We start from the raw sequence: 13,926 nt of genomic DNA, 5'->3' as shown, positions 1-13,926 counted from the left end.
ATCAATATTATTTTCATACTAAATCCAAACCACAGCACTGTACCAGCTTCTAGGAAGACAATTAACTCTATCCCAGCCAAAACCAGGACAATGGAGAATATATTGCTGTCTCCTGCACTCTATTACACTGTCTTCTGAGGCCAGCATTTCCAGTTCATAATGTTTGGTTTTGAATTATTATTATACCAAAAGAACTTAGAACTTTTTTCAAGTCTGTATTGCTTTTGGGTTGTTTGATTGTTTGTTTTTAATTTACTGATGCATACCCTTTCCCATAGCTGATCCTAGCATAACTTGATCTTGGGATTCCTTCTTTGTTGTCAGAATAAAGTCTGTCCCTCTAAAATTCTTACTCATTTTCATAAACACGACTGCATCTCCTCCCTGACACCTCCCTCCTCACCCACTGTATAACATTGGATGTATTCTATTCCTTTAAACACATTCTTCCAATGTCACACTACTGAATCCCAGGGAGATTAAATGTTCAGTGTCCATGTGAAGCAAGGCAGGGACTTTTCCAAATGCAGGTTCAGCCCAGCTGACAAAGCCTGTAGAATATCTGAGTGGGGTCTCTATTTTATTTATAAGGACCAGAAACAGAAGTTTCAAAAAGGTAAACGGTTATATAGGATTCCCTTTAGATTTCCCATCGCTTATCTCTAAATCTCCAGGTTCCCTCATTAAAATCTCTCCTTTGCAACCCTTGGGGATGCAGCAAAGTAAACATAGTAATTCCACTCTCAGTGACCGTTCTCACACTTGAACTGGAGGCAAAGTCTCGCTCATGCTGCCTGCGTTCAACCCTGCCAGGCAAAGCTGCTACAGGAATGTCTACAACAAAAAGTCCCAAGCGAGACCCAAGTGAGCTGGTATATTTACAGAGAATAGTTTAGTGCCTTACCTTTACACTAGTCTAAATCTCAGAAGTAATACAGCCATCTGTGCCAGCTACAGAGAGCAAGGTCAGATTGGCCTGTGTAAGATGACAGGGCTAAAAAGCCACTGCAGAGCCATCGTGTGCCTCCATCAGAAATGGAGAGGTATCAGGTATCTGCTGCCTGAAAAGTGTGATGCTTACAAGAACAGAAACATCGGAAGCACAACACAAAGCAGTGTGGTGAAAATTTATTAAATTGATTCCTGCTTATGAAAAAAGTCTTTGCCTTTAACTAGGAATCATTTAACTTGGACAGTGAGCTCAAGGAGCTCAAGGACAAATTTAATGAGCAGGTGGTGTTTGTCTTGAGCCCCCAGAACAAACCAGATGTGGGCAGGACCATCCAGACAATAAATACTGTGTGCAGCTGTGTCATGGCGGTAACTCCATCATGCTCAGGCATCTGTACAACATCCCTGGTGTGTGTGAGCCTTACGAACCATGAGATAGTGCACGACTGTACTTAGCATAAACTTAAAAGTTTGCACACACTAGGTCTGTAAACTGGTTTTGTTATTCACCGAGTACAAAGGTGGCAAGTTCCAGGACTGGGCCAGAAGCCTCACCTACAGGTGGACACACCACATAGGAATCTTCCCAGTTATGGAGAGACTCCTGGCGCCAGCTGCAATGGGGCTTCCCAGCTGAAGTGTGGGTCCCAATGATGTTAGGGTGGTAATTGATGATGTATCCTTTTCTTAGTCTCTGTAATGCTTTGAAGTAATGATTTGATGCTTTGCTCTTATGACTCTTTATCATATTGTGCATAATAACTAGTACTGTTTCCTTTTACCATATTGCGTGCTATTTTCCTTTATTGTATTGTAATATAATAAACTGCATTTATTCTTGCATTTGATTTGGAATTAATTTTTGCTTGGTATTAAGTCAATCGGCAAAACAGGCAAGCAGAACAGGATCTTGCAGAGAAGGGTTTAGGGGGAAGATGCTAGAGCAGGCATTCAAGCACATGTTTAGACTATTTCCCTGAGAAAGGAGTGACACAGAACAGCTTATTCTTTGCATACTCTGTGTTCATCATCTCCCATTTCATCAAAACCTATTTAGGCAAGGAATGACCACATCTGAAGGCAAAGCATGACCTTTGATAAAAATAAGGGATGACAGTTGAGTTTGGAAGTCAGTGACCCAAGCTTCTCTAGTGCTCTGCTCATGTCCATGAATGTTTTTCAGCTCTAGAGCAAACCTATCAATGCATAGGACCTGAATGCAACAGAACTAGAAAGGTATAAAAATATTAGTATTAGGTCCACTGAGCTAAGGCGGCTCTGCCCATAGAAGATTAAGAGGAAACTGAAAGGTCAAGTACTTCATGATATCTCCTGCACAGGAAGGCAGCAAATTTGAAACTGATCATGTGACATTGCAGCACAAGAGAAAGGTGATCTCAGACACTAAAAAGGCCACGTACGTAAGCGAAGTCTTCTTTCCAGCTTTTGTAGCCAATTAGACATTAGAAATGTTTTTACCGACATCATGTTTGTAAGTCAATATAAAAATGATCTATTAATATATCTTATTCATCTGCTTTTATGCCCACAGATTTTAGAAACAAAGATCAAATATAACAGTTGCCATAGTCCTTCGGCTAGATTTAGTGAGTAGAAATATTAAAAAATGCTTCCAGAGAACACTTTCGAAAATACCAGCTGAAGTATAATTGCAATAGAGTTCAGAAGAAAGCCAGCTGTGATAGGTTGTACTCTGCTTACAGTGTATAGTTCTCCCATATGTAAACCAGTCAATATAACTCATTAAATTAGAATAATTTTTTTTAGAAATTGTTGTTACAGTAACAGATAAAGGAATGCACAGTGTATTAGTTATCAATGCTTTATTATTGAAAACAAAATTGAAATTCTCTTATCTGGCACATAAACAATTATTTCTACAAAAAGGAAAGCCTACAAATCTGATAATTTATACAAATAACAGTTTTTCAAAAAATAAAATTTTAATTTAGTAAACTTGTCTTGTGCTCTTTAATTTTCTTTTTAGCACTGTCTGCAATAATCTGCCATAAATCCCTGAGCAGAGAGACATATTTTAAACATGTTTTAAATTTATCCCAAAAGAAGAAAGTTATCAAGCCCAGACCTATATTAAAAAAATGTGTTCAGGGACATTCTTGTTAAATTTGCGCTAGTCCTTTTTTCTTTCTTTTCTTTTTTTTTTTTTTTTTTAAAGAAACAATAAAAACATTTATCAATGCAAGCTTGACACTGCATCACAGGAGTGCTCCCCCTTTCCCCCCTTTGTGCAACGAATAAAAATTACTAAACAAGAATGAGTACAGGTTGAAGGAAACAAATAACATAGTGAATGGTTAAGACCAAGAAGCCATCAAAGTTTGATGGCTGTTGAGCAAATAAAGCTGCAGGGTACCACAGTTTTATACTGAATTCAGTTACATTTGCTATCTAATTAATTCTATAATTTTTCCAGAAAATCAGTAAAGCAGGAGAATACTTTCAAGCTACCATTGTATTCTAACACTGGTTTCAATGATAAAGTAGAAATTCAACTTTTGACCCTTCAATTTTGCTTTTCCAGCTATAACATTATTCGAGAAAAACTTGACACACTCCACAAAACCAAACGATCTTGCCCCTCTGGCCCTTCTGGCAGGCCAGTTGTAAACTTAGCAACTTACGGTATTTTAGCGAGCAAGAGGAAAGAAAAAGAAACACACACGACTACAATTTTTTACTATACTGACTTCAAAACAGCTACTCTCCAATCTACGTCAATACAGATTTAAAATCCAGGTGTAAGGGGAGAATGACCAATAAGGTACAGTATAACTCAAGCATCCCCTTTCCCATTAGGTACACACACTAACCACAAAAAATGCAAGGAAAAACAAATAAAAGAAATAGTAACACTTACAGACTGTTGTGTTAATGGCAGGTAATGTTGCTGCAGTCAAGTAATAAATAAATAAATACAGCAAAGTATTCTTCTCTATGCTTTTGCTGGAATGGTGCTTAACAGTTCAAAAGCAAAAGAAAACAAAAAGAAAAGAAAACAAAAAAAAACCCCAAACCCTTTCTCAGTAATAAAGTTTTTAACAGAAGATCCTGAAGAAGCTTCAGTTCAAGGTGCTCTACCACTTAAACATTGTATCTATCATTATGAAAAGAACACTGAAGCAGATACCAACAGGTCATTAAATGAAATAGTAAATTTTCTTACAAGCAATAATACTTATTCCAAAGAAAGGAAGCTGTTAACAAATGGCCTGGAAAAAACTGACTAAAGCTTCAATACACTGCAATTTAAAATAAATTATTTTTACATTTAAAAACTGAAGACTAAAACAGTAAATAGGCCAAATCATTCTGAAACAAAAATAAATTGAATCTCACCAAAAGCATATTTAGATATTTGACAGCTCTGCTGCTAGCGCATATCAGAATACAAACAGAATGCTAATATTTGGTTAGAATCTGAATAGGAATTATTTTTTAAAACACCATCACTGTGAAAAGTATCTGACAACCCCCTTCACAGATTTGTCTTGATCTACACTGTTTTAAGCATGATCTAATCAAGTCCCTTCAGTTATTTGCTAGCCTCACCAATGTGTAACATTCCCTTTTCTCAGAGTTGCTCATGAAATCTCATTTGTAGCATATCCAAGCACTAATATTTTCGAATCTCACTTGGCTGAGTTATTGCAAAAATATTGTAGGCAGACAGTTCAAAGTTTTCAAAGTTGGTCTTATCTGACAGCAATGTAAAGAGAATCAAACACATCATTATATAATACTTGTTGGGGTTTTTTTGTTGTGTTTGTTGTTTTTTTTTCTGAAGACAGAAGTCTGACCACATCCATTTGATATCAGGGCAAATATCAGTCTTGCTTGTATTGCTAAATCACACCTCCAAACTTTTGGTTGGACTTTTTTTTTGTTGTTTTTTAACCGCTCTACATACACACCTGATGTAGAAGAATATGGGTGGTTCCTTGCTCATTCTGTCTATCCCACAGCCAATTGTGTATCTCAAGAAAACTGCATTAAAACTTAACCAGCTGAAATAATATGCATATTCTCAAGTAAACAATTTTTAACGCTGTCATCTAATCACGTGACAGGTTTGAAAAAAAAAAAGGCTATATAAGCTGTGAAATTGGTAAGCAAGTGGTCCTAAAGTGAGATACAGCAGCATTAAGACAAACTGCAAACACACTGGATTTAGTATACATTTTAATGAGTTACAGTATCAGCAAAATACTTTAACCTACTATTACCACTTTTACTCCCATATGGTTTAATGTATACTGTACAATTTTCCCTTAGTATTTCTATGACAGTATACATTCCAAATACACACCTGAAAGTGAGCAATATGGGATTTGCAATTATCAAATATGCCAAAACACCTTCTCTCAAGTACTATGGTTCTAACTATTTTTTGTGGGGCAACAAGTCCTTCATGAATATCTCAAAGTCTCCCTTTTTCTATTTATCTAGCGAAAAAAACTTATGCCAAAAAAGCAGAATAGCTTCTCTTAGCAGCAATTAAGACCTCTGATCCTTGCAGTCAAGTCCAATGAGTTTTCTGATCGGGTAGCTCTGTGGAAATTCTAGTTCATGGTTTTAATCAACTTAAGAAAAAAAAATTTCAGAGTTTTTATCATCATGGTTTGGATGTCTTCAAACCTTGTTTCTCCATGATATTCCACAATTTGCGAAGATTGGACTGAGTGATGACATCATCAGGTTTAAGTTGAAGAGCAAGGAGGTAGTTTTCTTCGGCCTCTTTCAGTTTACCGTTCAGATGAAGAATGGCTCCAAGATTCATTAGGGCAGCTGGATACTGGTACAAAGAAAAAGGAAGGGGAAATATTAGGAGCATTTTCAGTTTTTCTTTTCAGACTATCTTCTTCCACTTAAGCAAATTATTCCCTTATGTTTGCAGACTTTTCATGGAAGCAATTTACCAATTTAAGCAAACAGAGATAACAAGAAAAAGTTGCTGAACAGCTGCTGTATACTTTATGCTTTAAACAGGGCAAGCTCTGGTGTCTACAGACATAGACTTCTCTATTTAATGAGAAAACACAGACCTCATAAAGCTTTACATGTGGTAATGTCAGCATAGCACAGTTTCCAAGAGAAAATTAAAGTAATCCAAGACTGGATTAAAGACAGGAATTTAGTTTTAATTCAACCCATTGCCAGTAAAGAGTTTATAATCGTTGGGAACAGTTAACACGTTGGAATTCATCCCCTTTTTCTCTTTGTCTTAATTATAACTAGTAGAAAATACAATCTGTTCCCAGATTCAGGGGTCCTACGATATCCATTTAAATTCAGGCTGTGGCAATTATTTCTTAATGAACAACTGAATAAAATTAACAGTGGTGGAAACACATGCTATTTTAATAACAAAGATGTGAAAATTTCATAACAAATATGTTGAAAAGCTTCTTATGTTACTAACAATTTTTCCATCTTTAGTGAAAGCAGACTGTTCCTTGTTTTTAATTTTTCATCTTTAGATTATTCTATTATGAAATAATAGGTTGTTCATGATAATTAAATATGCCTAGTTACTGGGGTTAACAAATATTACAAGGGCAGAAAAGCAGGTTTATGAAGCTGAAGAGAACAGTCTAACCTACCTTTATGCAAGTACCTAAGGTACTCACATCCTAGTAAGAGCACAGGAAAGGCATTTGCCAAGCCAGTACCTTGCATTTCAAAGAAAAAGGGGGGAAAAGTTCTACACAAAGTTCACTATGGTTCTTCCCTTGGGTCACTATCAATTTCAATGAGCTTCAGGAATGCTCACTTTCCAAGTCACATTAATTTTGCCTCAGAGGGTGTTTCAAGACACTACTCACCAGTGTTCAGATCAAGATGCATTATTCAAAATGTGAAGCCACATGGAAACTTGGCTTCAGACTACTATGTGGGGGCGCTGGTTTGCTTTAGAAGCCCTTCAGTGACAATAACTTCAGAAAAATACGGTAGGTAGAAGGCAAATAAAATACACACTAGAACTGGCCTCCCAGACTGATGTGGTAATAGGAAGTCATTAGGATGAGGAAGACTTACCTATGTTCCAAGCCTCTCCAACTAGCAAGTTAAACTCATTACTCTTATCCTTCTGAACCAATCTTCAAACCCCCTCCTCCCCTCACAATTCTTGTGTCCAAAACCTAAATTTTGTGATGGAAATGTTGTTCAGAAAAATATCAATTTTTATATCCTAAAAATATTTCTTTTTTTTTTTTTCCAGCTTTCTTCCTGATTCTTTTCACCTATTAACACATGTATCACAAAAATTCAAGGAATTGTGACACATTAAATTTTCACAACTGGCTTCCAGACTTTCAAAATCAAGCAAAACAAAACAAGTTCAGCCCTCCCTATTGTAAACTTCATAATGTTAACACAGTGGAATCTGAATATGTTATTTTTAGATTTATTTTTTTCTTGCTTTTATCCTGACAGATTATTTCCACCACCCCTAAATCAGTCACTTCATTCTACTAAGAAATCAGATCAAAACAAAACCAACTGGATTTTACAAAGTTTTCCCATTTAAACACTCTCCAAAATTTCCTTTTCAGTAATATTCCATACAGAGAAGGAAAACCAAGGCCCTGAAAGGTAATCTTTGCTATGTACAACACATATCAGCAGCCACATTATCATAGCTCCACCTTGACAGTGCCAGTCTTGCATACTATTTTATAATGGAATAATACACCCCTTAATTACAGATGTTCTGGGTTTTTTGCAGTGATGTAAGTGAAGAATGATCAGAAAACAGCCCCGCTGTATATAGATGGCTGTCTAAATATCCACATATGTTATTTATTCATTTATTTTTAGACATAAGATTGAGAGAATTTTCTCAAATCATGAGTAAGATAGTTCATTACCCAAATTTGTGCTCCTTATTTGTCTAATGAGAGTTTATGAATCAAACAGCTTTTTTCAAGAGCACAGTTATTGACAGAGAACTGTCTCCTCACTTGAAATATAAACATGTACATATTTTTGCATCCAGGCAAAGCTTACAATGATTAAGGACTGAAAAATGTTATACCTAGAATGACTCATACTAAATAAGACACACATTAAAATGTGCTCAGGGCTAATTCTACAGCATCCACAAACTTATTGTGTGGGAAGTAACACAGTTGTCTCATATGGCTTCCAGAATTCCTCTCCACTTCCTTCACACACCCCTGAAAATATGGTATGTGTATGGTACTAATCAAGTACTCTAGAGAACGTCATATATATAAGACTATATGCCTAGCTAAGAAAACTCTTCTGCCACCATGTCTTTAACGTGATATATCATTTCACTAGAGCAAGCAACAAAAACATCTAGAAAAAGAACTCGCTGCACACCTTTTAACCGAACTTGACATTTTCCAACTTCTACATGTCATTCCCGATTTCCTGGAGACTCAAGACATTTTAGGACATTAATGCTTTAAACAGATGTATCCGTGGAATGTGTGAACCGATAACTTATTTCAGGTAGTGCTGAAAGTTCCTTCCAACCCCTTCATGTTTCAAACGAGGAAGTGCACAGGATTTCAGAGACTGCTCTCTAACTTTCTAGGGTATTAGCCACCCCAGTATCTATGGTTTATTGTACCAGTTGCAAGAATTTTGGGTGACTGCAAGATTATATATCAGTGCCATCACTCTCTGACAGCTATAGATAATGGTCTGAGGACAAGAGAGCAAGAGACATTTACTACAGGTTTTTTTCACATACATTGTCTTTTATTAAAGACAGCTGATAAAATTTTTCAGTACATTAACAAAGGCAGTCAGCAGCTACCAGCGCAATAACATGGGACTTGTCGCACTGTATAACAAATGACACCACCTACTACTTCAGAGACTTTAAAGGAGAAACAGGCCTGCTTTCATTTCCTGTTGGAGACAGATGCTTTACATCAAAAAAAGCTGACTGGCATTTCTATCGGGGTTACAGATGCTGTCTTTTAAGGTCCATTGGGAATTACTCCCTTTATTAGCATTTTTATTGTGGTGTTCTTGTTTCCTTAGTGTTGGGGTTTGGTTTTTTGGTTGTTTTTGGGGTTGATTTTTTTTTTGGGGGGGGGAGGGGGACGACAACACAGGGGGATGGGTGGAGGTAGGTGGCCATGGGGAGGGGGGAGGCATAACAAGAGTAGTTAACGAACTACAAAATAGCAAAAGGCATGCATTTAGTTGCCTGAGGTGGTTTTGGTTTACACTGATGACAATTCTTTCAAACTTTCTCTTTACTATACTGCCAAAATAAAAGGAGGGCCTTGGGGCATGCAAAAATTTTAAGGTAAATTAAAGTGCTCTCTAAAATTAGAGAGCTATGGAATCTCCAAATAATTCAAAACAATTCTGAGCAGTATTTCAGGATTACACTAATGTAACCAAATATGGTTTTGGATCCACAAACAGAATGAATCTTAATGACACAGAAGATGAACTGATTCCTTGTTCATTGTCTCTGGCTCCACATATAGCAAATGTCATATCAGAAGAACAGTCCCAAACCAAAGAAGACAAGTTTACTCCTATACATGCCTAAGAACTTATGGAGAGAGAAACAGATACACAAACACTTAATCTAGCTCAAAATGCCTCTTCTATGCAGACAAATATGACCAAACAACAGCCCAAACACAAACAATGAAATCCGAAATTGTTTCTCTCAAAGCTCTGCTTACAGATCACCTTCTCTACCCAACACCACAGAGGGCCAGGGCAGCAGGTTCTGAGATGAAAGTGCATTTTCTTGCTGCTTGGCTACTTACAAGGAAAACCATGCCAATTTTTACTCCAGCAGAATCACCAGTGAAAGTTACTTCCCACTTAGCCATTTTCAAAGGTCACTTGAAAAGATGTTGCCAATATTCCTCTTGTTCTTAATGAATTACTGTAGTGTGTGATCTTGAAGATGTTTCAAAACACCACCAGGATTCTTTAATGAATACAGTAATCGGCATGGCCAACCCATCAGAAACACAGAGGCTAAATGTTTTGTTTTAAAACAGTGCAATGAAGAAGCAGCTTGTTCTTTTAAGGGTTCCTGTTGAGTAAAGTCCATACTTAAAGAAGGACATGAAATTGCATTCACATGTGAATATTCCATCCCAGCACTTCTAGTTAAATATGGGTGAAGAATTCAGATACTTCTCTTTGATAAGTGAAGAGACATAGGAGGTACAATGACCGAGTAGTGAAGCAGCAGAGCATTATTGTAGAATGGCTCAATAAGCATGACAGCAAAACATGGTGACTGCTTCATTTTATCAGTGACCATCAGATAATGTACTGTCATACCTTTTTTATCCTCCTACAGTGATAGCAAGAATTTTCACTTGAACTTTTATTACTGGTGTTATTGCTGTAGGGCAGCATGGTATTTTCTGAAGCCATCAAAATGTCAACAGCTCCTTTTTTATCGCTAAAGACAACTGTGGGCAACAGAATAATTTCAGAGGTGGCACTTGCTTTTGACAGATCTCACAACTTTTGAGTAAAACCATGACCGAGGAGTTGCCCCAAGAGGTAAGGATACTACTTTAAAGCATGGAGGTGTGAAGAGAAGGTAAAAGGAGAGGCAGGGGAGGGACATGCAGTGAGATGGTTGCTGCCAACTGGATCTTACTCTCCAATGCAATACATTGACAACATCGTAAATTCAGTTATGACACATGGAAGTAAACTTTTTTATAGGAGTGACCTAGTGTTGCCAGATAAGCCAAGTGCCAGTTATTCCTTCCAGAGACTCACATTTCTGCCTGGTTCTCTATGCTATGAGGCTTCTTAAGAAACGCAGTTCAGTTTGCATATGCTAGGTCTGGTATTTTGTTCCAAACAGCACATGAATCACAACTAAGACGCTGATCTCCAGTAAGCTGGCTAAGATGACGTGAGTAAATTGTCTAGTAACAGAAAACTGGGTGCAAAAAGCATGCTGGAACAAGATGACAGGAAGTATGGCAAAACAGTATGTGTCAGAGAGAATAATAAAATTCAGAGCTGAGAAGGATTTCCTGTGTCATCATCAGTCCAGGCAGCAAAGCATTCAGTTCTGCTGCAAAACCAGAAAAATCAGTATCTTTGCAAACTCTTAAAATGGAAGAATGCTCTGCCACTTTTCCTCTACAACAGTTAAGTACATTATTTAAATTGCAAGTCTGCTCATGAACAATTTCAGTAAGTATGCTTTTGTGTTGACAACAGCTTTCAGCTTAAATAGCGAAGAGGGAAATGGAGAGAAAAACATTCTCCCTGCAAGTGTTAATTTGAATAAACATTGCAAAGAGCAGTTTCCATGGTTGTATTAGTCAGAAATGGACCTAAATGCCTCTACTGCAAAGGAAGATTGCATCCCTATCTAATTACCTTAAGACTGACTAACATACATAGCTATATAAATCTAATTAACAAGCCTAGGCTCTAGAGAGGAGTGGGTCCTTGGGTTTAGTCACCACCTTTAAGAGTACTACGCTGTTAACGCTGATGAAGAACAACCTACTAATATGTCACTAAACAGAAAAAGACTTCATTTAGTATGATCTTCATATTTTTTTTCACCAAGCTAGTATCTCTAGCGAAGATGAACACCTTCTAGAAGAAAAAGGATACCCAAAAAGAAACACATAAATAATACAGTAGATAGGAAAAAAATAGGTTGTATTGAAAACTATTTATTTAATAGTCTCCGGTTAGGATAATATATCAAGTTAATAAGGTTGAAGAACTGCACGAGTTAATGCCTGTTCACCTTAACAACTGATGATACTACAGTAGCGTTAGGTCATGTACATTTTTAATTTATATTTTTATTATTATTTTACATTTGGACACTCTCCTCTGGACATTCAAAACAGACGACACTTTAACCTGCCTGGTGAAAGGAGAATATACATGGAAATTGTTTATATGCATCTAATCTTGTGTGCTTTCAAACACTGGAGAGTACCCTGTCTAAAATTGCAAACTATAGGATATGTATATTTAAAACCAGGAATTAAAAAGTGAAAACAGGGTGTTTTACTTTTTTTTAAAAAAATATTTTTTAAAAATTTATTTATGGGTAGCAGATATGGGAATTTTCATCCACAAGCATAATGTGAAGTTATTCAGTTTGCCTGTGGATTCAGATGTGGGTATCATTAAGGAAACCAACAGCCATAAGTCAGGGAGTTCTTGACTTGGCATGGGAAGGAAGCATCAAGCAGTCTACTTTGTTTCTCAAATTATCACATCAATAGGGGACATTTTAGCATCGATGTTCTCCAGCCAATGGAGGTTTTTTTCCTCAACGTCTTTTTCATCTTAACTGCTCAGAGTTTTAAAAACATAGTTATCCAAAACCAAACAAGTATGTATACATGTATATATCTTGCTGCTGAAAAGCTATCTACCATTGGCCTTTATATAAGTTCAAAGTACTGTTTTACACATCAGCAAGTTAACAAAAAAGCACGTGTTACAACTGGTAAAGCCCGCAGATCATAACAACAGCTGAAAAAGTCCCACAAAAATGTACTTACATTTGTAATTTCTGTGTATCTAGATTTTTTTCCTCAATGACCATACATCAATTGCTTTGATTTGTGCTTAAAAAACCTCCCAGTAACCACTCTCAGTTTATTTAGAAGCTGTGATGGACATTTTTAGATAACATAGTTGTATTAACATAATAAAAGCTAAACAGGAACATACGTTATGCATATTTAATATTATGGTTATACTATAAAAAATAAACCCCCCAAAAACATTTTCCAGGCCTCAAAGTGTTTTTAATTAAAATTCCTGCTTTCCAACTCAAACGTTGTCATCACTATAGGATATGATAATCTTATCCAATTTTCCTAGCATTTTAGGATTTTAATAAAAAAATCTTCAAATGACTTAATTTTTGTTTATAGAAATCCAACTGTGCTCTGATGTCTGTAATTTGATAATTTTAATACATAGCTATGATTATGGTATAAAACATTTAACAACTATACCTTACCTAACACAAGTATGCTGCGTGCTAATTAGGAAGTCTGTACTCCCAGCAAGTGAGAAACTTGCTGAATAGAAATGTCATCTGTACTATCATACTGACAAATAGAAATTGTTCTAAATCTTTCAGAAACAAAATTTTGTCCTAGTAAGAAAGTTTTTAAAAGAATTCAATTCAGTTCTGCAAATGTATAATTATATCAAAAATGTATTTTTGCATGCACTTTCTTTCTAAATCATGAAAACCAGAAAAATAAATGGCTTTGTGTTACTGCCTAAAGATAAACCCCACTTTTAATTTAAGAGAAATGTAAAGCATTAAAAAAAAAAAAAAATACTCTGTGTCACCCAGCAGCAAACACGCAGAGCTGATTAGAATAGATGTCCATATTAACACAATCAAAACGGGCTAATCTTCAGAGAAAACTCCAATTTACAGATCATCTGAGGTTATGACCATAATCATACTCAACAGTATGTACTACTAAAAAAGCTCACGTTTTTCAATCAAATTAAATGTCATTGGAAAACAAAAATGCCTGCTGAGAATCTGCCTGCTTTTGCCCAGATACTGATCAAATACATCAGTACCCACAGAAGGTTGTATAGTTTTTCAAGATGCTAGTCATAGGCATGTGAAGTACTGCATTAGAGCTTCCATTTCTGAGTAGAATAGTCAACTACTGAAATTTCAGAAAGAAGTGTTCACTTCTGGCCTTGAAAATTTAGTGAAGTTCTAATTAAGGGAATCTCAAAATCCACATTTCCAGTATTTTGACTCAAGATGTTCAGACGAATGTTAACTGTGAAACAAGGCTTTGCACCTTTGGCTGACAAGTGTAGTCGGCTCAATTAAATGCTTGAGAACTAGATTAATATTGATATTGCTGTGTGCTTTTGAAAACCATTTAGGTGTTTGCAGTTGTAAGGTATACCTTTCAGGCACATTGTGTA

The 13,926-nt window shown here is 36.3% G+C and overlaps 1 protein-coding gene across 1 annotated transcript in view; it reads right to left on the bottom strand.

The window, feature by feature from the left end:
• Positions 1-3,104: 3,104 nt before the first annotated feature.
• The window catches only part of TMTC2 (transmembrane O-mannosyltransferase targeting cadherins 2), a 254,292-nt gene continuing 243,470 nt past the window's right edge, over positions 3,105-13,926 (bottom strand). Inside the window, exon 12 of the mRNA XM_040596294.1 lies at positions 3,105-5,785. Coding sequence (XP_040452228.1) covers positions 5,606-5,785 — 180 coding nt within the window. The 3' untranslated portion in view covers positions 3,105-5,605. The remainder of the gene's footprint in view (positions 5,786-13,926) is intronic.

Source organism: Falco naumanni, chromosome 5 (assembly GCF_017639655.2).
Source record: "Falco naumanni isolate bFalNau1 chromosome 5, bFalNau1.pat, whole genome shotgun sequence".
Lineage (NCBI taxonomy): Eukaryota > Metazoa > Chordata > Aves > Falconiformes > Falconidae > Falco > Falco naumanni.
The sequence above is the reverse complement of the archived record's forward strand: the minus strand, read 5'-3'. Positions and strand labels throughout refer to the sequence as shown.